This window comes from Neofelis nebulosa, chromosome 2 (assembly GCF_028018385.1).
Source record: "Neofelis nebulosa isolate mNeoNeb1 chromosome 2, mNeoNeb1.pri, whole genome shotgun sequence".
Classification (NCBI taxonomy): Eukaryota; Metazoa; Chordata; class Mammalia; order Carnivora; family Felidae; genus Neofelis; species Neofelis nebulosa.
Window position 1 is genome coordinate 212,840,069 of NC_080783.1, and position 21,510 is coordinate 212,861,578.

At 56.2% G+C, this 21,510-nt stretch overlaps 1 protein-coding gene across 1 annotated transcript in view; it reads left to right on the top strand.

Moving 5' to 3' along the window:
• Positions 1-835: 835 nt before the first annotated feature.
• The window catches only part of LRRC38 (leucine rich repeat containing 38), a 37,685-nt gene continuing 17,010 nt past the window's right edge, over positions 836-21,510 (top strand). Inside the window, exon 1 of the mRNA XM_058719011.1 lies at positions 836-2,760. Coding sequence (XP_058574994.1) covers positions 2,106-2,760 — 655 coding nt within the window. The 5' untranslated portion in view covers positions 836-2,105. The remainder of the gene's footprint in view (positions 2,761-21,510) is intronic.

Genomic DNA, 21,510 nt, shown 5'->3' on the forward strand with positions numbered 1-21,510 from the left:
CTGAAAAGAGTTCACCATCAAGGGGCCCAAGGACCCCAGGCGAAGAAGTACTTCCCCAGAGACATCAAGGGGCCCGTGAAAGTTTCTGTGGCTCGTGGTGGGGCCAGGACCGGGGCCAGGAGCCTGACTCCCAGGCCAGGCTTCCAGCAACCACACTACTTTGGTAGGAATGGCTGGCACACACTGAGACACACCCGCAAGGTGGCCGCCACCAAATGCAGGTGTCCCAAAGCAAGGACGCTGAGGGCTCAGCCCGGTGACAAACGGGTTCTCCTGGGGACTGCAGTGAGCAGCCGGAACCAAGCCTGAGACTGGAAAGGGGGAGGAGGTAACAGATGGGCGCAGGGTGCTCCCGGAGAGTTGCAACAGGGGGACCTGTCTATTCTGCCACCTGCCTGTGCTTTGTCTGACATTAAAATACTACCTCATTTATGCAGCCTGGGGTACTCTCACCCACTCTAGGAGGATTCGGGTTATTTCTCCCTGCACCTGCCTCTTCAAGGGAATGATGCCAGAGCGGGGGCTGAACCCCTGCACCTGGGGATGATAAAGGCAAGTGGGGGACCCTGGGACAGTAGGGGCACAGAGGATTCGGGAGGTCTGGAATGGTGGCCTGGAGTACAAGCAGAGAAAAGAGCGGCAGGGCCCCAAGAGCTGTTCCCTGGAACTCTTATCCATGACCGCTCCCCACCCCCCACCCCCACCCGCCACCACGCCCTGGTCTTCTGCAAACACTTGTCATCTGTTGAGCTGTTGGCTCAGCCCCAGAGGCTCAGGTTTTTGATCCATCGGAAGGCATCAAGACTGCATGTACCTTTGGGAAAAGGCTGAGGCTTAGCTCTTACGGTTTTAGAATCTGAGCCTCCACCAGTCTGTGTTGGGCCAGGGACCAGGGCAGGGTCTCCGGGGGCCTGTTGCCCAACAGCTGTTCCCTGGGTTATTTTGGTTCAGTGGGAGCTTATCAATTCCAGCGTATTTGGATCAAGAGAGCCAACAGCAAGAGAATCTCCGGGTGGTTCTGTGGGGACCTCTCCAACATTTCTGAAATGAGCTGGGGTGGGGGAAAGAGTTTGCTTGGGGAGTAGTTTCCCCAGGAGGGAAATCTCCTGCCAGTATCATACCTATCACCTTCTCCAATTTTACGCGGGGTCCAGAGAGGCGGAGGCACTGGAACTGAGGCCACACCCCTGGGGAGCCAGGTCTCTGACCCCAGGCCACAGTGCCTCTCCGCTGGGCCTCGGGCAGACCAGCAAGCCAGGTCGGATCGTGCCAAGGGGGATTCCGGTTCCCGACAAGCTCCGGCCAGCATGGAAAGCGCTGACTGGCCCTGGCTTCCTTTTGGGCCACAGCGAGGGGGGGAGGGGGGGTGGGGCAGGCAGCTGCCCGCCTCACTGACCCCGAGTACCTCCCTGAGATGGGTCGAGTGCGGGTGGGCGGAGTGAGGCGGGAAAATGAGCCACTCTGGAGCCCCGCCCAACCCTAGGTCAGCAGCTCCTGGCTTGGCCCCCCAGAGCCCGCGGGGACTGCCCCCGGGCGCAGAGCCAGAGGGACCCAGGCCGCGTTCCCTTTGGCAACCGGGCTGGCGCCCGGGGAGCGCGCTTAGGCACCAGGCGGGCGCACGCCCCCCACACGCCCTCTGGAAATCGCCGGGGTGGGGGGCGCTCCGTAACCGAACTTAGTCGTCGAGCGCGCTCCTGGCAAGTCCCAGCGACAGGTCTTATCGCCGGGTCTCAGAAAACAAGCGGCCCCGGGCGGGGCCGCTTCGGCGAAGTCCCCTCGGCAACCTCTATCGCTCCCGCCTCTCCCTGGGATTTTCCAGCGGGTTAATTTCCTGTCCGGGTAAGTCCTTCGCGAGTCCTCGCCCCTCCCTCCCCGACTCTCCCCGGTGCGTCCCCGCCGCCCCGGACTCCCCCAGTCCGTCCGCGTCGCGCTCGGTCGCCCCCGCGCGCCCGGGCGCACGCCCTCCCCGCCCCGGCCGCCCTCCAGCTCCCAGCGCCCGGCCGCCCGGGGCCCCCGCGCACCGCCCCGCGCCAGGAGGGCTCGCCCCGAGAGCCGCGTCCGCGTAGCCGCGGCTCGCCCGGGTCCCCCCCCCCCCCCCCCCGGCCATGCGCCCCCGCGCCGTCCCCCGCGCCCCCTCCGGCGCCCCCGCCGCCGCCGCGCTCGGCGTCCGCAGCCTCCTCCTGCTGCTACTGCTCCGGCCCGGGCACGCGTGCCCCGCGGGCTGCGCCTGCACCGACCCGCACACCGTGGACTGCCGCGACCGCGGGCTGCCCAGCGTGCCCGACCCTTTCCCCCTGGACGTGCGCAAGCTGCTGGTGGCCGGCAACCGCATCCAGCACATCCCCGAGGACTTCTTCATTTTCTATGGCGACCTGGTCTACCTGGACTTCAGGAACAACTCGCTGCGCTCGCTGGAGGAGGGCACGTTCAGCGGCTCGGCCAAGCTGGCCTTCCTCGACCTCAGCTACAACAACCTGACCCAGCTGGGCGCCGGCGCCTTCCGCTCGGCCGGGAGGCTGGTCAAGCTGAGCCTGGCCAACAACAACCTGACGGGCGTGCACGAGGCCGCCTTCGAGACGCTGGAGTCGCTGCAGGTGCTGGAGCTCAACGACAACAACCTGCGCAGCCTCAACGTGGCCACCCTGGCGGCGCTGCCCGCGCTGCGCACCCTGCGTCTGGACGGCAACCCCTGGCTCTGCGACTGCGACTTCGCCCACCTCTTCTCCTGGATCCAGGAGAACGCGTCCAAGCTGCCCAAAGGTGAGCCTGCAGGCGGGACCGTCCCCTGGGCTGGGGGGTGACGGGGGAGGGAGCAGGCGGCCTCGGGTCCGGCCTGGACGAGGGGGGGACTGGGTGCTTCAGAGCAACTGCCCCAGGAGTGTCGCGCGGGCAGGTTCCCAGCCTGAACGTTGCCCGGAGGTCTGCCGGGGACAGCGGGTGGGCCGGCTCGCATCTGGACTCTCTGGGGTTTCTGGGCCCGGATGCCATGCTTCTACACCTGTTTCTCCAACAACTCACGTTCCAAAGTTAGGGACCTACCATCCCTCTGTTACCCACGTCCGAGATGGACTCATCCGGCTTTGGGTCCTAGTCCTGGTGGGTACAGATTATTTAGGGGCCCCTCCTAAGGGCAAGACGCCCTCCTTGTGGGAAAGAGCTGAGTGCCGTCCTCACTACGTTGAACGTGGAAGGATCCAGCCAATTCTGAGGGCTCTCCGGCAGCCTCCAGAGCCTGAGCAGGTCTGTTTCTCAGCTCTGGTGTCTGAGAGGGATGAGAGGTCTTTCTGGTGAGGAGTGATGGCAGCCTGCTAACAGCCAGTGATGCAGTAAAGATTTGCAGTTCTGGGGCTTTGCAGCCCAGATGTGAAAATAGCGGAACAAAAACCTTGCAGGCCGGTGCCCCCTTTCCTTTCCTGGTGTGCTTTTCCGGTGGCGACATGGACATAAGGACCCCTCTGGCAGATGGGGACACAGCGGGCACAGAAGTTCAGGGGCCCTGCTAAGGCCAGCGGAAGGAAGCGAGGCAGAGCTGAGAAGAGGGGACCCCGGCATCCACAGAGATGAGCCCAGGATGGGGAGCAGGCAGAATGTCCCTACCCTCAGTGGATTCCAGTTTTCCACTGGCGAGCATGTAAGCATCAGTCCTAGCAGTGACCTTGCGAAGCCTCCCACCTTGCCCCCAAGGCTTTGGCACAGTGGGACCCAGAGCTGTAAGTCACACGTTAGAATAGGTGACATAGATGCGGGTTTCGCTTTGCTGTATCTTTTTTCCATTTCTTGCGATTTCAAGGTCGTTGCCCGTCTATGCCCTGAATTCCTGTGATCCCTTATTCACTCCAGACTTTCCGAAGCACGGCCCCCAGGCGTCGGGGGCAATCGCTCCCCAGCAGACGCAGGCCCCTGAGCTGGCATTTTCAGCCCAGGCCGGCTCTGCCACGTGAGCAAGTCCTAAGCAGATCTGACCTGCCTTCACTCAGCTGCCTGGTTCTCCCCACCTCCCCACCTCCGGGAGACAGGAATGTCCAGATAAAAACGTCATTGTGGGATGGCGGTACGCCCTGGTTCTCACCGCTCCTGCCTTTGCTTTTGGGTGCAGTTGGCCTCCCTAAGCCCTGTCAGTAGTTGAGTTGGCATAATTGGTTCCACTTGCATGAGGGCAAGGTGTTATAGAGTTGGAGGCTCTAGATCTCAGTCTCACTTCTGCCACGGATGGCTGTGACCTCTCACAGGGCACGTACCCTGTCTGGGTTTCAGACTCCTCATGTCTAAAGGGCTTTGCTTGAGGGCCACCTGGGTGGCTCAGTCGGTTGAGTGTTCGACTTTGGCTCAGGTCATGATCTCGCAGTTCGTGGGTTTGAGCCTCGCGTCGGGCTCTGTGCTGACAGCTCGGAGCCTGGAGCCTGCTTCAGATTCTGTGTCTCCCTCTTTCTCTCCTCCCTTCCCCTGCTCATGCTCTCATTCTCTGTGTCTCTCAAAAAATAAGTAAACATAGGAAGGAAGGAAGGAAGGAAGGAAGGAAGGAAGGAAGGAAGGAAGGGCTTTGATTGACCCCCGAGGTGTCTATAGAACCCTGGATGTAGAGTCAGAAGACACAGGTTTGAGTCCCGGTGTAAAAACCGGGTGAGTCTGGCCAGGTCCCTTAACTTTTTTGAGCCCTGTCTTCCTCCCATGTGAAATTGGGACACGGGTAATGCAGGGTGGCCCATCTGACCGCGTGGTCGTCCGGATCAAAACCAGATAATGTGGGCGAAAGTAGAGAGCAGTGAGACTGCAAGGTGCTATTCCTCCCAGGGTCTGTGATAGAGGGAAGAAAAGGGACACCAGATGGGGATGTGTGGCCAGGGGAACGGATGGACAGGTTCAGCGCAAGGAGCAGAGTCTGGGCCCTGGTTGACGGTCGGTCTGGTTCAGCGGGGAGAGGACAGAGGCAGCGAGGAGGGAGCGCGTGGTCTCCATGGGGGCTGCCGTGAGCGTGGCCAGAGCGGCGTCCCGAGAACCGCGAACCACAGCGGGGTGCGTGGCGAGGGAACTAGCCCGGGGCCTCGACGCGAGAGAGCTGAGTTCTGATTTTGACTCACGTTTCTCTCTGAGCCTTAGTTTCCCTTTCCTCTGCCTTCAGAATGCAGTAAGAGTGTCCCCCGCGTCGTTTGCGGTGAGGTTTGAAGAAGGTCGGTTCTGGCGAGGGCGCAGCGGTGCTTAGCACAGCAAGGGTGCTCTCTGGAAGCCAGCGGCCCCGTCCCTCCTCCTCCCGCCTTGCGTCTTCGCAGAGGCTCAGGGCAGCGTGGCTGAGGAACCAGACTGGGCCCAAATCCTGCCTCGACTTCTTGCTAGTTGGGTGACCTTGGTTTCCTCCTCTGTGAAGTGGAGATGATGCCTAGCACCCACCTCCTGGGGTTATTGGGAGGATTAAAGAGGTTTGGTTTATGAAACACTAAGAACAGTGCCTGGCAGCCAGCAATCCTGTGGAAGTGTTAATGCTGTTGTTATTATCCTGTTTTAACAGGAAGGCCCGGAGAGGCGAGGGCACAGAGAATTAACAACAGCTGGGGGGCACACGGGGACCTCAAGGCTTCCAGCCCCCTGCCACGATGTGGCCACCCACTTCCTGCCGAGGAAAATCGGGCTTCGTGGAGTCAGTCCGAGCTGCAGGGTTTTCTAGACAAGTGCCCTGCCTCCCCCAGGGGGAGGGGATTCAAAGGCAGGAGCAAAGGGATCCTGTCCTCATTGACTTTTCCTCGCCTCCCTGTCCCCTCCCCCAGAGAAGCAGAAAGGAGCAGAGCAAGTGACCTTGACAGGCTCAGACATTTACAAAAATACATTCATCCGCCAGGCGAACCTGAACCTCTCTTGCGGCCGCTGTGCTGATGGGAGAGCTTCCCTCACAGACCACACCACAGCCGGGAGGAAGGGACGTGTTGGGGATGACGGGTCCCCTCCATCCAGGCTCCTTTGGGGCTTAGTCAGGGCTGGGGCTGGGACCTTAGGAGGGACTGCCAGGCTGGGGCTGGGTCTGAAGGAAGAGGACACAGAATGCCTGCTGGAATGCCCATCAGCCAACTTAGCAACAAAACAAACAAAGCTGACAAACCTAAACAAACAACCAAGGGACACCTCCCCCAGGATGCCTGATTAACTCTGAACTTCAGGTAAATAATGCATAATATTTTAGTATAAGTATGCCTCACGCAGCCTCTGGGATATACTTACACACAAAGGTATTTGTTGTTTTCTGAAATTCAGCATAACTGAGCCACCCTGGCTCGACATAACTGGCCTGACCTTGCGGTGTGCGTCACTTTGTAGTTTACGAGTCCCACCCCCTTTAATACAACTGGGCCCGGCAGGTGCCTTTGCCCACAGTTTACCCAACAAGATGCAAAGAGGCGGTTTGTGGTCATGTGGTTAGTGGCTGAGATGGGTTTGTACTTAGGAGTGCCTGACCCTACGGCTCATTCTTTCTGGTGGGCAGAGATCAGGGAGGAGGGCGAGAATATCCCCAACCTCCCCCCTCCCCCCCCCTCCCCCCCCCAGTCTCTGATTGCCCTGGGTGACAGCTGGCGGACCTTCCAGCCCCAGATCCCACACCTGGTCTGGTGAGACAGTGGGTCTCGGGCAGGTTGGGACAGTGTGTTGCCAAGGGGACAGTGACCATCCCTCTTTAGGTAGAAAGGACTCCAGACCTGGAAGCAAGAGTCCTCGGCAACCACTCAGGCGAGCCGCGGGGTAGAGAGGGAGAGGGTGGGAGTGTCTGGAAAGAGGGGAGCAGCAAGGTAACACCCTTGAGCTTTAAAGCTTCATGCTGGCCCAGCACCTGGTCTCTTTAGCAGCCCAGTGAGATGGATTGGGAATGAAGACACGAGGGAGCTTGGTGGAAAAGGAGATTCTTGGGCCCCCAGGCCTACTGAGTAGGCCGCTGCTGGTAGGGGCCCAAGGTCTGCAGTTTTAACCCCCTGCCCTGGGGCTTTCAGTATACACGGAGGCCCCTGCAGGTAGGAGGAGCCCTGGAGGGCCTCTGCATCTCTAGAAACGCAAGGTCTTGTCTTGGGTCAGTAAGCAGCTCATTAGCTATGTGCCAGTATCTCAGATTCTTCTTTTGTGAACAAACGGGTGGATAGGAGGACTTTAAGGCTCCTTCCAACTCTAAAATTTGATGGTTTCAAGGAAGGGGAATCTTGTCCTCATTAAGGATCAGGAAGTTGAGGTGAGGGGAGGCCAGGTCCCTCTAGAGAGTCCTCTGCTGGAATCTAGGGGGCTGTGGTCTCTGTGCAGTAGGGTGGGGGCAGAGCACTCAGGACTCGGGGCTCCCAGGACGCCTCACCTGTCCCCAGCCTAGCTCTGGGAGCCACAGGGAGGAAAGGCTGCTGGGCTTGAGAAACCCTAGGGACAGGCAAGGGGCTGTGTCTGTGCTCCACTTCGGAGGTGCATGGAGCCCGCGTACTGTCCACAACCCTCACCACGCCCCAGAGTGCATCAAAGGCACATGAGGGTCCCAGGTGGAGGCCAAATTGCCTAGACACCTTCTTTCACCGTCTCTAACCACGGTGCACGTGGCCGGCAGGTCACAGCCCCCGGTCCCAGCAGAGAGATCTGAGCTTATCTTGTACCCCAAGGCCTTGACACAGGCAGCTATAGGTAGGGAAGGGCTGGGGGTGGGAAGGGGGACAGGGGGGCCACAGGTCATGCTTTGGGTCTGTAACCCTGGTCCCCTGCATGGGCAGCCTCCTAGAGAAGGTCCACTATAGTGCCTGGAGTATCCAAGCGTTTGGGGGGCTCAGTTCTTGGGGGTCCCTGAGCCCTCTCTAGGAAGGGGTGTTGTGACAGGCAAGGTCCTGGACGAGTGACAGGACTAACCCCTCCTTCCAGCCCCGACTCACTGCTCGCTGGGGGAGCTGCCCCCACTTGCCGGTAACCTACTTCCTTTTCTCATGTCAGACATAATGAGGGCCTGGCTTGGTCAGACGAGTGGGGACGTCTTGTCATACTGACAAAGTAAACAGTGTTTCAGCGAAAGGGACGAAAACTGACGCTTTGCTGGAGGTAATTCGGGGCTGCCGGTGACTCCAAGGTGACTCTATTTCTTTTTCTTTAGAAATAAAAGCAGTTTTATTTTCCCAATTATAATATAACAGCCTCCTTGTATACGTGGGGAATATAGATGAGTATCGTGAAGGAAATAGAAACCACCCGAAATCCCACCACTACTAAAGTTTTGCTGTATTTTATTCTGGTCGTATTCTTATGCACATACATAGTTTTAAACAAATTGCTGTGGTATTATAGATCTTATTACTGATGTTTTTTTTTCCTCTTATTGGGTTGTGAGAGTTTCCTGTCATTACAGTACTTTGACAATGTAACCTGGGGCACGTGGGTGGCTCGGTTAAGCGTCTGAATTCAGCTCAGGTCATGATCTCACGGTTCGTGAGTTCAAGCCCTGCATCCGGCTCTGTGCTGACAGCTCAGAGCCTACCCGCTTCAGATCCTCTCTCTCTGCCCCTCCCCTGCTCACGTTCTGCCTCTCAAAACTAAATAAACATGAAAAAAAAAGATTTAGAAGATGTAACTTTTTTTTTAAGTTTATTTATTTTGAGAGAGAAAGAGACAGAGAGAGAGAGAGAGAGAGAGAGAGAGAGAGAAAGCGCACACAAGCTGGGGAGGGGCAGAGAGAGAGGATCCCAAGCAGGCCCTGCTCTGTCAGCACAGAGCCCGATGCGGGGCTTGAACTCACAAACCGTGTGATCATGACCTGAGCCAAAACCAAGAGTCGAACGTTTAACTGACTGAACCACCCAGGTGCCCTGAAAATGTAACCTTTAATGGCCACGGAATACGTCATTTTATGGATCTATTCGTTGAACCTGTCTCCTGTTGTTAGAAATGTGATTTATTTCTTTTTATCCTTTTTTTTTTTTTTTTGGTATATAAACAGTGCTGATCTAAACATCCCACACATGTAAAGCTTGTGGATGCTTCTTGTATTTCATTTCTTTGGTGCAAATTCTTTGAAGCGGAAATGCAGGGTGAAAGTCTTGGTTGTTTTAACCATACGTTTTTTGGTTAAACCATACGTTTTTGGTCTGGATACGTTTTTTGCCTTATGGCACCCTAGGGAGGTGGCACCATTGGCAGGCAGGGGAAGACCTGTCTTGCCACATCTTTCCCAGCGTGATGTGTTATTATTTTTAAACCTGTCTCCCAGTAGACAACACAGGGACATCTTCTTTCTTTAATCTGACCATTCGAGCGGATGTTTTGGGTATGTTTATACACCTGAGAACCACGTTCCTGGCGGAGGTTGACTGAGATCTTCTTCCCTTTGGCAGGTGGTCTCCCTCGTGCCTTTGATGGGTCTGTGCACGTCCTGTGACCAGCGGGTGTATTCTTAACTCGTCTCTTAATTAGAGTAGAGTCACAGGGCGACACCTCTCCCATCACCACCGGCATCCGGGGCCGAGCGTCAGCTTTCACGGGCACCGGGGTCTGCAGTCCCGGTGGAGAGTGAGCCGAAAACGTGACACAAGGCCACCTCGCCCTGTCTTGTTGGCTCCCAGGAGAGCCCGGCCGAGGCCTGCTGCTTCGTCCCAAACACTGGATCTCTCTGGAAATGTCACATTGGTTGTGTCGTTCTGTCAGTTAACTCAAAGGGCAGCCTCATCGCTGGGCAACGTAGGACGGTGGACCTACCTTCCTGTCCAACTAGGGCAGCCCTGGGGGACACAGTTGGGGATTTTTTTCAGAGAGGCCCCGATTGCCGTTAGCTGGCTGCCAGCTGACTCACATACCCAAAGAGTGAGCCTTCCAGCCAGTGGCCCGTCCAGTTTCCGCTATCCCAGACTCTCGTGGTATTGGATGTGGTGTGGAAGGGAGGGCTTGGCAGGCCTCGTCACCTTCGGGCTGGCTGTGTCAGTGATAGCACAGCAGGACCTCCACGGACCTATGTGAGTTGTCGTGAGGACCCGGAAGGGACGCAATTTGCAGAATAGCACGTTTGTCCTGAACGTGGGCATTACAGGCCCACCGCAGGGTGCATGACCCAGGTCCTGGGAAGCTGTCCTGGGCTCCTGCCCTCAGGGCTCTGCCGCAGCCGTCACAGGTCCCGATCCTACCCTCCCGCCCCATCCCCGCCTTTACTTCTTTATGTCTCTGGTTCCTACTTAGCTTCGCAGCCTCCAGCTCTCTGGCCCCCGAGGCTGGGTTGGGAGCCTTTCCTGTGTGACCTCATTGGATCCTGTACTGTCTCTGTGACCACTGCTTGAGACTGCCAGGTCACAGGAGTGGCCTGTTCGGAGGACACGAGATACGTCTTTTTCCTCCTTGAACCCCCAGAGGCTAGTACAGGATATGGCATGTTTGGACGATGGCTTCCCCTGCGCTTAGAACAAGCCAGCTCCCTCCCATGCCCCAGAAGACCTATCCCCACCCGCTCCCCCGTCCCTGCCCACCCCACCCCAGCCACACCGACCCCCAGCTGTCCCTGGAACACGCCAAGTGTCACTGTCCAACCGGGACCCTGAACTTACTGCTGTCTCTCCCGCTAGGACATTTCCTCCTCAGATGGCTGTATCTCCCTCACCTTCAGGTCCCCAGTCGGACGCCCCCGCCTCCGAGACCTCCCCTGTCCCCCCTGCCTAGGTAGTCCCGCACCACCCCCAGCCCAGCTCTGTTGCGTTTATGTCAGAGCACCCACGAGGTCCACGCTACCTTGTCCACGAGATATCTCGTGTCCCTGTAGACACACGAGCTCCCAGAGAACAGCATGCTTGCTGCTGTGTCCCCAGCACCTGGGGCCACGCCCAGCGTAGAAGGGGCTCGGTGGGGCTGTGGGCATATGCGAGCAGACATGCCCAAGGCCTCTGTCACAGAGATCACTGGCCTTGGCTTCTGTCCTCAGCACATAGCCCTCTCCGACTGTGGTCAGCAAAGGATATCCAGAACATCTTTCAGCAAAGGCAGAGGCCTGGAAGGGAGGTTCTGCGGGTTCCTGTACCAGATCTGTGTGATCCCGGTCAGACCCCATCGGCCCCTGAGCTTCGGGCTCTCCACTGTGAAGGAGGAGGGGGGTGCAGCTGTGCCCGCCTCTCTGCTGGGGCACCGCTGGCAGGATGAAGGGGCGGCCATCTGGGGGTCCTGGGGCGACTAGTGCCCTGGTATTCTCTGCTGTGCAAGGTGCAGGTGAGGGGCCGGTGGACAGAGTTTGTGTCACCGAGGCCATTGATCTCAGCTGAACCGGAAGCCGATTCCATCTGGAGCAAACAGAAGGGGTTCTGGTGAGGATGTGGGGTGTCACCGGCAAGCCTGGGTCCCAGGCCGTCGGGCCCCAGGAAGTGCTGTGGCTGAGACCTGGGAGGCCACAGGGAGCACAGGGCCTCTGTCCCGCTCATCTCTGCCTCCCACACTTCCTTATTCTCCCCTCCACGTGCTGACAGGCTCTCTCTACTTCCTCACCCACGCGGCAAAAGCAGACTGCTCCATTCAAGAGGCCAGCGGGGGGCAGGAGAGACTGTGCTCTGTTGGTCCCGGTTTCCAGGTCCCTGTAGGAGGCTGTGTCTGGCTCCGTTTGGGAGCTGTCCCTCTCAGTCCAGTCGGCTGAGGGTACAGCCGCGGTGACATTGTACCCAGGGGCTGCCAGGGCGTGGGGGGCTAGGCAGCCACCGTGAGGCATCTGTGACCGTGGCCGTGCTTCCAGTTAACTGTCTGATGGCAGATAAATCCCCTGATGCTCCTGGGTCCCAGTGTCCTCTCGGTCAAATACAGGTGATGGCATCTGCCCTTTGACCTCGAGCCCCTGGTGCCCCATGACCCCCATCCTCTGGGCTGGTCGTGGCATAAATGCCAAGGGCAAGGGTCAGGACCTTGAGGGAGCATCAGACCCCTCGGGATTAAAGGGAAGAAGATCCTTAGAGGTGAACCCAAACCAAAGAGGCAGGAATTAGGGTCCCGGTCCTGGCTGCATCTGTAGCTGTCAGTGGGACCCTAGATCGCCTCAGAGGCCCCTCGGGGTAGCAGGTGGGAGTCACTGGAGAAGGTGGGGCGGGAGCAGAACCAGAGAACACGTGCATGAAAGATAATTTAGAGCACCCGCTGGAACTCCCCAAACAAGCTGGTGGCTGTGCTCCTCCGACTGACTTCCAGTCTTTGGCCCCCGGGCTAGATGGCAGTGAGGACTCCTTCCTGCTCTGATTCTGGCTGATTCTGTTCCCTCCTGAGTCAGCCTCCTCCAGGTCACAGGATGAGGGGTCCAAAGGGACCCCAGCTCCTAGCAAGAATCTCTGGGGTGGGTTCCCTTGCCACAGGTCCTACCCGCCAGCAGCTGTCTTTTAAATAAGGAGGTACAAGAGTGTTTTCCCCTCTTCTCCCTCTCAATATCAAGAAAAGACCCCCCAAAGTTAGGGGCACTTGGGTGCTGCGGTCGGTTAAGTGTCTGACTCTTGATTTCGGCTCAGGTCATGATCTCACGGTTTATGAGTTCGAACCCGGTGTTGGGCTCTGCACTGACAGTGCAAAGTGTGCTTGGGATTCTCTGTCTCTGGCTCTCTCTCTCTTTCTGCTCCCCCCCCCCACTTGTGCTCTCTCTCCCAAAAATAAACAAATAAAAATTTTAAAAAAGACCCCCCCTCCAAAGTTATCAGGATAGCCTTGCTTTTTCACAAGATGCCAATGAGACAATATCTGTTTTTAAACACAACCACCACAAATGATTGTCTGCATCAGAAATGAAAGTTGCCCATGGTCACGCTGAGGGGCTGGGAGCTTAGAGCCGAGGTCAGGACATCCTGCCCCCAATGCCACCCCCTTGACTTGGGCAGGTCGCTAACTCTTCTGGGCTTTGGTTTCTTCGTCTGTCCTCCCCCCCTCCCCCCCCGGGTCATCAGGGAAATACTGACATGAAAAAGCTTTAGAAGAAAATTGGGGAGCATTTGCGAAAGAGAAGGGCCATTGTCAACCCAGTAAAATGACAAGACAATGGTTTCTAGGTCTTCAGCCCCCTAGACAGAACCACAGAACAGCGACCAGCAGCCAACGCTCTGTACCCCCTTGATGGGACGCAGGAGAGAGGGCGGACGTTCCAGGTCACAGAAACTGCTGGATGATGGAAAAGCCTCAGCTCTAACGTTCATTGGTGGGGACGGGAGCAGAGGGAGGGGGTGGTGTGGAGAGAAAGGACTGCCCAGTCAGTGCAGGGGCGGGGAGGCTGGGGAAGCTTGTGGGGAGCCCCCGGGGAGGCCGGGAGAAAGAACCGGGTCCCACGGGAAAATGAGTGGAAAAGGGAGGCAGCCAAGTGCCACTGGTGTTCTTTCTCTGGGTGAAAGAGTTGTTTTATTTTATTTTAAGAAATAATCAATAGACTTTTTTAGAGCAGTTACAGGTTTATGGAAGATAAAGCAGATGATACAGAGAGTTCCCATAAACCCCCTCCGGCTCAGTTCCCTATTACTGACACCTTGCATTAGTCTGGTCCGTTTGTCACAATAGAGGAACTGATGATACCATTACATTATTATTAACTAAAGTCCACAGCTTACACCAGGTTCACTCTTTGTGACGTACATCCTATGGGTTTGGACAAATGGATAATGTCATGTACCCGCCATCGTGGTATCACACAGGGAATTTCACTGTCCTAAAAACGTCCTGTGCTGCATGGATTTATTCCTCTCTCCTCCCTCCAGAACCCCTGTCTGGGAAACACTAATTTTTTTTTTTTTTTTTTTTTTTTTTACTGTCTCTATCATCTGGCCTTTTCCAGAATGTCATAGAGTTTTTAATTTATTCCTTTTCCTCTGTGTGCTTTTCCATGTTGGTGCAGTGGGGACGTATTATGTTCCCCCTCCCCCACCTTACCTTTATTTTTAATACAGCACGTGACAGGTGCACACACCTGCGTTAGCCGCAGCTCTCCTGCCTCGCCAGGTTATCCCTTTATCCTTTCAGGTAAGGCCGCCCCGTCCCCCTGGCAGAGCCCTGGCTACCTCACTGCCCCTTGCTGACTTCCGGAGGCCAGTCCACACCTTTGTAAACAGCCCCTCGGTTAGATTCCCGTCCAATAACCCAATGTGGGTGGGCCATACTAGCCTGCTGGGACCCTGACTTGAGGAGCTCTCGCAGATTCTTCCGCAAGGAATGGAAAGAGAAAGAGAATGCTGTGGGCTAAATTATGTTTCCCCAGAATCAGGTGTGCAAGTCCTGACCCTCAGTAACTCAGACTATGACTTTATTTGGAGATAGGGTCGGAAGCAGGCTCCAAGCTGTCGGCACAGAGCCTGACGCGGGGCTCAAACTCACACACCATGAGATCATGACCTGAGCCGAAGTCGGACGCTTAACCCACGGAGCCACCCAGGTGCCCCGAGATAGGGTTGTTTTAATGTCGCTGGGATTTGTTTTAATCAGGCCCGGTAAGACCTGCAGACACAGAAATGACCGTCACGAAGGAGGACGCTTAGCACTCACAGATCTCTACAAAGAGGAAGTGTGGATGCCATGCAGGACTGCCCTGGGAGGCACCAGGGATGGTCAAGGGGCAGAGGGGGTAACGGGAAGGTGCAGGCAAGAATCTTTAGTGTGTTTTTTGCAGGAGGAAGGGGCAGGGTAGACGGGCTGGCAGGTTTGGGGTTGGCTTGTTTGAAGAATTGGGGCAGGCTGGGCGCTTTAGGGGTGGTCCCCAGTCATCGGGTCCCTGGCCCTGGCGTCATCCAGGGCCCAGGACGGAGTTCCAGACCACAAGAGTGTGACAGGAAAAGGTGGGTGGGCGTGTGGACCAGTCAGTTTGCATACCAAAGGTGTGCTGTTGAGCTGGTTGTTGACTTTCTGTCTCTAGGAATTGGCGAACCCTGGGAGGGGCCGTCGCTCCCCAGGCAGCAAGGCCCTAAGATGTCAGAAACGTGATTAATACAAGGGTCATTGCAGATGTGTCTAGTCAGGATAAGGTCAGTAGGGTGGGCCCTAAAGGATGAACACGAATGATGCCCTCATGAAAAGGGGAAATTTGGACACAGGCTGGAAGGGAGAAGGCATGTAATGATGAAGGCAGAGGTCAAGGTCCACAGGCCAAGGATTACCAGCAAACCCCCAGGGGCTGGGGTTGAATAGCCTCCAAAATGGTGTCCAGCCGTCAGATTTTAGGACGATTTTATGACGTCGAAGCAAATTGCCTCACTCTGTTTGCATGTTGGGGACATAAGCCCTCAAGGTGCAAATCGGCCTCTTGTTTATTTCACTGGGGGTTGTCCCTGCCCCCTGCCCTGAGCAGGCTGCCCCCCGTGGCCTATTTTGTGTCTTACTGTGTCCCCGGCACTGAGCCAAGCACCCTATGGTAGCTTCACCCGGTGAAAAGACAAAGTGAGCCACAAATGAGCAGGTGAAGTTAATTTTAATATTTTATTTAATCCAGCATATCCGGAATGTTATTTTTTTTCAACTTGGAATCAGTAGAAAAGTCATGCATGAGATATTTTCCCGTTGTTTTTTTCACATTAAGGCTTCAAAATCTGGGGTGTATGTCACACCTACAGCACATCTCCTGCAGACTGGCCGTGTATCAACTTCTCGACATGTGGCCAGTGGCTACGGCAGTGGGTGGCATAGCTCCGAGTCTGTTAGTGTCTTCCAGGGAGAATGTTTCCAGCCGGCATCACCCCGTTTTACAGATGAGAAAGCCAAGGCACAGGCAGGTTAATGTAACTTGGCCCAGGACACCAGCCAGAGTGGAGGTATGGCTCCAGGATCTTTGCCAGCGGTCACTGTACAGCTTCTCAAATCTCATGTCAGAAACCAGGGTACCTTCTCTATGAGCCCATCCTCTCGGGTCCAGAGCCTCTCTTTTGAGCTCAGAACCCCACTTAGTCAGTGAGCTTTCCAGATTCAGAACCTGGCCTGAATCCAAAGAGGACCTGAATGTCTTAGCAGAAACCAGAGCAGACCAAACATCTGTGAAAACAAATTCAGCGCCAAGTGAAGGACATGGCAGTGACTTTGCTCTCTTGGAGGGAACATTCTAGAAAACTCAACAAGCTTAGATTATAGTTTTCTGGTGTATCTTTCTTCATTTTTGGTTAGGAAAACATGGCTCAGAGAGAACAAGTGATGCGCCCAAAGCCACACAGCAAACTGGTGAATAGCAAACAAAGGTCAAGGCCCCCCAATTCCGGGCTGGTGCTCTTGTCTCATACCGCTCATCACTCACCAGATGGGGATGTGGCACCATGACTGAGAACTCAGGCTTTGCATCGAGAGCCCCCGCCATTTGAACCCCGCTCCTGTATTTACTAGCTGGGTGAGCCTGGGCAGATCACTTCACCTCTCTCGGCTTCCGTTTTCTCATGTATAAAATATGGGCAATAATAATATTCATAACTCTCTCATGAGGGTCAAAGAGAGAACCCTTGTAATGGGCTTAGCACAGTGCCTGATACACTGAAAGCCCATTATAAACACCAGCTGTTATCACTATCAGCTGTAAATCAACACCCATGTGTCATCTCCCCAGGGACCCAGTTCTGGAGGCTCACGCCGAACCACCAATACGCGGTGTCGCTGCAGGTGCTCAGGACTCAGAGTCGGCTCCCAGGCAGGGCTCTGCTACTGACTCACTGTATGATCTTGGGGGCTGTGTTGGTTTTGTGTTCGTTTCCTGTAACAGATTGCCACAAAATCAGTGTCTTAGGATACCACAGATCTATAATCTTATAGTTCTGTAGGTCTAAAGTCCAAAACAGGTCTCATGGGGGCACCTGAGGGGCTCTGTCGGTTAAGTGTTGGGCTCTTGGTTTTGGCTCAAGTCATGATCCCACGGTTTGGGAGTTCAAGCCCCATGTTGGGCTCTGTGCTGACAGTGTGGAGCCTGCTTGGGATTCTCTGTCTCCCTCTCTCTCTGCCCTTCTCCAGCTTCCTCTCTCCCTCCCTCCCGCTATCCCTCTCAAAATCAGTAAATAAACATTAAAAAAAAACAAAACACATCAGGTCTTACAGCCTGAGATGGCTGTGCTTCTTTGGCCTTTCCCAGCTTTAACAGGCTGCCCCACACTCTTGGCTCGTGGGCCACATCACTGTGACCTCTGTCACATCTCCTCCCTGAGGTCGGCCCTCCCGCCTCCGTCTTACAAGGAATCTGGTGACGACACTGGGCCCGCCTGGATGATCAGGATTTTCTCCCCATCTCAAGACCTTAATCACACATCTTCAAAGTCCCTTTTGCGTATGAGGTAACATAGTCACAGACTCCGGGGATTAGGGCACGGGCATTTTGGGAGCATTCTTCTGTCTACCGCAGGGAATTAACTGTGCCTCTCTGAGTCTGTTTCCCCACCTGTGAAAGCAGAGGGTCAGTAAAGGTGAGGGCCTCCCTGCCTGCACAGGTTGTTTCTAATGACACCCCCCCCAACCCCAGCCCCTGCCGACCCCTGACCCCGCAGTCACTTCCAAACACGGCACAACTCTGGCCCCAGTGACACCAGTTGTCACAGTGCTGGGATCTACTGAAAACTGCAAGGGGAGGTGTCTGTTTCGGGGACCCCAGGTCTACCCTTGGCCACCTAGCTGCTGGCAGATTCATAAATATAACAAAAAAATCCAATCTGATTCCTGACTTCCCAAGAAAACCAGAATTGCTGTGTTGGTTTCAGACAGTTGAGGCGTCAACGCCAGCAGGTCGCGGGCAGCTGTCCTGGGGTGACCGTCGTAAGCAGCCACCGGGGAGCTCCAGAGAGAGGCAGGTCTCACATGCTGAGAGCGAAGGATGGATGGGGCCTAGACAGAGAGGGAAGGTGGCACCGGTGAGCGGAGATGGGGAGACACAAAGGTGAGTTTCGCAACTGGGATGAAATTGTCCGCCCGATAGCGGCCCAGGGAAGTTCCAGAAATGACCACTGTGTGCGTGAGCCCACACAGTCCTGAGGACACCATGGTGTGATGGAGAGAGAACGGGCTTTGGTGACGGCCAGGCCTGCCTTTAAGTCCAGGCCCTCACAGACAAGTTGTGTGACTTTGGGAAAGCCACACAGCTTCTCTGAGCCCTGGTCTCTGCATCTAAAACATACCTCACATTTGTGCATTCAAGTCCATGGCGGTATTATTCACAACAGCCAAAAGGTAGAAACAACCCAAGTGTCCATCGATAGATGAATAGACAAGCAAAATGTGGTTTGTCCTTACAATGGGATATCAATCAGCCTTAAAAGAAGGACATTCTGACACCTGTTGTGACAGGGATGAACCCTGGGGACACTACACCAAGTGAAACAAGCCAGTCACAAAGGACAAAATCACTCTAACTTCCACTTATGTGAGGCACCATACAGGAATTAAATTCATAGAGACAGAAACTGAATGGAGGGTGCTAGGAACTAGGGTCAGGGGAATGGGGAATTAGTGTTTAATGGGGACAAGGTTTCAGTTTTGCAGGCTGAAATGAGTTCTGGTGATAGAAGGTGGTGATACCTCCAGATATCACCAAATGCCTGCTGAGGGGCAAAATCACCCGCCGTTGTGAGAAGCACTGGTCCAAAGGGCTGTTGAGGAAGAGAATTAAGTGAGTTGATAATGGTGAACCCATCATAGTTCCTGGCAAACAGTAGGAGTTGCAATAAATATAACTTCCCTATCGAATGTCATCTCAACAGTGTAATTGGAAGGGGCCCACTTTCCATGCACACCCCACATTACCCCCAACACACTCAACACATCACTGTACCCACCTGGCCAGTGGGCCCACTGTTAGAGATTTCCTTGGGGCAATGAGAACTCCAAAGGACAGGTCCAGGGAGGGAGCCACAGTGGGTGTCCCTGAGTACTCCATGGCAACGTGGAACATTGATCGTTATAAGTACGGGAGGTACCAGACTCAGGGGGCCAGTCTTAGACTTCCCCACACAGAGGAGCCTGCCAGAATGTTCCCTTTAACTAGATCATCGATAATAACTAGACTAATAGATAATAACTAGACTAAACTAAACACTAGCAAATAGTGTTTGCTACTGAGGTGGCAGTGATGAGAGTGATAGAAATGGTGGAGGTGGTTTCATGGTGGACACGGGACAGGCGGGGACATCACCATGGTGGCCGGGACAGGTGGTGGGCATCAGGGTAGAGATGGTGGCCATGGGACGGGTGGTGGACATCATCATGGTGGCTGGGACAGGCGGTGACATCATCATGGTGGCCGGGACGGGTGGTGGACATCATCATGGTGGCCGGGACGGGTGGTGGACATCATCGTGGTGGCCGGGACGGGTGGTGGACATCATCATGGTGGCCGGGACGGGTGGTGGACATCATCATGGTGGCCGGGACAGGTGGTGGACATCATCATGGTGGCCGGGACGGGTGGTGGACATCATCGTGGTGGCCGGGACGGGTGGTGGACATCATCATGGTGGCCGGGACGGGTGGTGGACATCATCATGGTGGCCGGGACAGGTGGTGGACATCATCATGGTGGCCGGGACGGGTGGTGGACATCATCGTGGTGGCCGGGACGGGTGGTGGACATCATCATGGTGGCTGGGACAGGTGGTGGACATCATCATGGTGGCCGGGATGGGTGGTGGACATCATCATGGTGGCCGGGACGGGTGGTGGACATCATCATGGTGGCCGGGACGGGTGGTGGACATCATCATGGTGGCCGGGACGGGTGGTGGACATCATCATGGTGGCTGGGACAGGTGGTGGACATCATCATGGTGGCCGGGACGGGTGGTGGACATCATCATGGTGGCCGGGACGGGTGGTGGACATCATCGTGGTGGCCGGGACGGGTGGTGGACATCATCATGGTGGCTGGGACAGGTGGGGGACATCAGGGTAGAGATGGTGGCCATGGGATGGGTGGTGGACATCATCATGGTGGCCGGGACGGGTGGTGGACATCATCATGGTGGCCGGGACAGGTGGTGGACATCATCGTGGTGGCCGGGACGGGTGGTGGACATCATCGTGGTGGCCGGGACGGGTGGTGGACATCATCATGGTGGCCGGGACGGGTGGTGGACATCATCGTGGTGGCCGGGACGGGTGGTGGACATCATCATGGTGGCCGGGACGGGTGGTGGACATCATCATGGTGGCTGGGACGGGTGGTGGACATCATCATGGTGGCCGGGACGGGTGGTGGACATCATCATGGTGGCCGGGACGGGTGGTGGACATCATCATGGTGGCTGGGACAGGTGGTGGACATCAGGGTAGAGATGGTGGCCATGGGATGGGTGGTGGACATCATCATGGTGGCCGGGACGGGTGGTGGACATCATCATGGTGGCCGGGACGGGTGGTGGACATCATCATGGTGGCCGGGACGGGTGGTGGACATCATCATGGTGGCCGGGACGGGTGGTGGACATCATCATGGTGGCTGGGACGGGTGGTGGACATCATCATGGTGGCTGGGACAGGTGGGGGACATCAGGGTAGAGATGGTGGCCATGGGATGGGTGGTGGACATCATCATGGTGGCCGGGACAGGTGGTGGACATCATCATGGTGGCTGGGACAGGTGGTGGACATCATCATGGTGGCTGGGACAGGTGGGGGACATCAGGGTAGAGATGGTGGCCATGGGACGGGTGGTGGACATCATCATGGTGGCCGGGACAGGTGGTGGACATCATCATGGTGGCCGGGACGGGTGGTGGACATCATCATGGTGGCCGGGACGGGTGGTGGACATCATCATGGTGGCCGGGACGGGTGGTGGACATCATCATGGTGGCCGGGACGGGTGGTGGACATCATCATGGTGGCTGGGACAGGTGGGGGACATCAGGGTAGAGATGGTGGCCATGGGATGGGTGGTGGACATCATCATGGTGGCCGGGACGGGTGGTGGACATCATCATGGTGGCCGGGACGGGTGGTGGACATCATCATGGTGGCTGGGACAGGTGGGGGACATCAGGGTAGAGATGGTGGCCATGGGATGGGTGGTGGACATCATCATGGTGGCTGGGACAGGTGGGGGACATCAGGGTAGAGATGGTGGCCATGGGATGGGTGGTGGACATCATCATGGTGGCCGGGACAGGTGGGAGACATCATGTGGGATGGTGGCCACGGGATAGGTGGTAGAGGTAGTAATGGTGATGGTCGAGATGATGAGTGATGGTGGTGCGGGTGGTGGCAGTGGAAGTGAGTGCCTGCCTCCCCAGAGAATAAGATTTTCGGCCCTCGGTGATCATCTCTGCTCATTTCTTACCAGGAGGAGGACAGGCTGGGAAAACTGCACTGTGCGTCTGTCGATCTTCTGTGCATGTGCAATGACTGATTTGGGTGTCCTGAGGTCCAGGGCTGCCAGTCAGGCTGGAGTCACAACCCTGGCACAGGACCGACTGCACTCTGCTGCCCATTCTATGGAACATGCTCCGTGGGGCCAGGACCGAGCAGGAGCCCTTGACCCGACGCAGCCGGTGCATCTTCCCCTGGTAGAAATGAGCTGATTGCTTAATCAGACAGAGTGTCTGCGGCTGAGACAGGGAGGACAGTTGGGAATTTCCCCTGATGCAGCAGCCCATATTT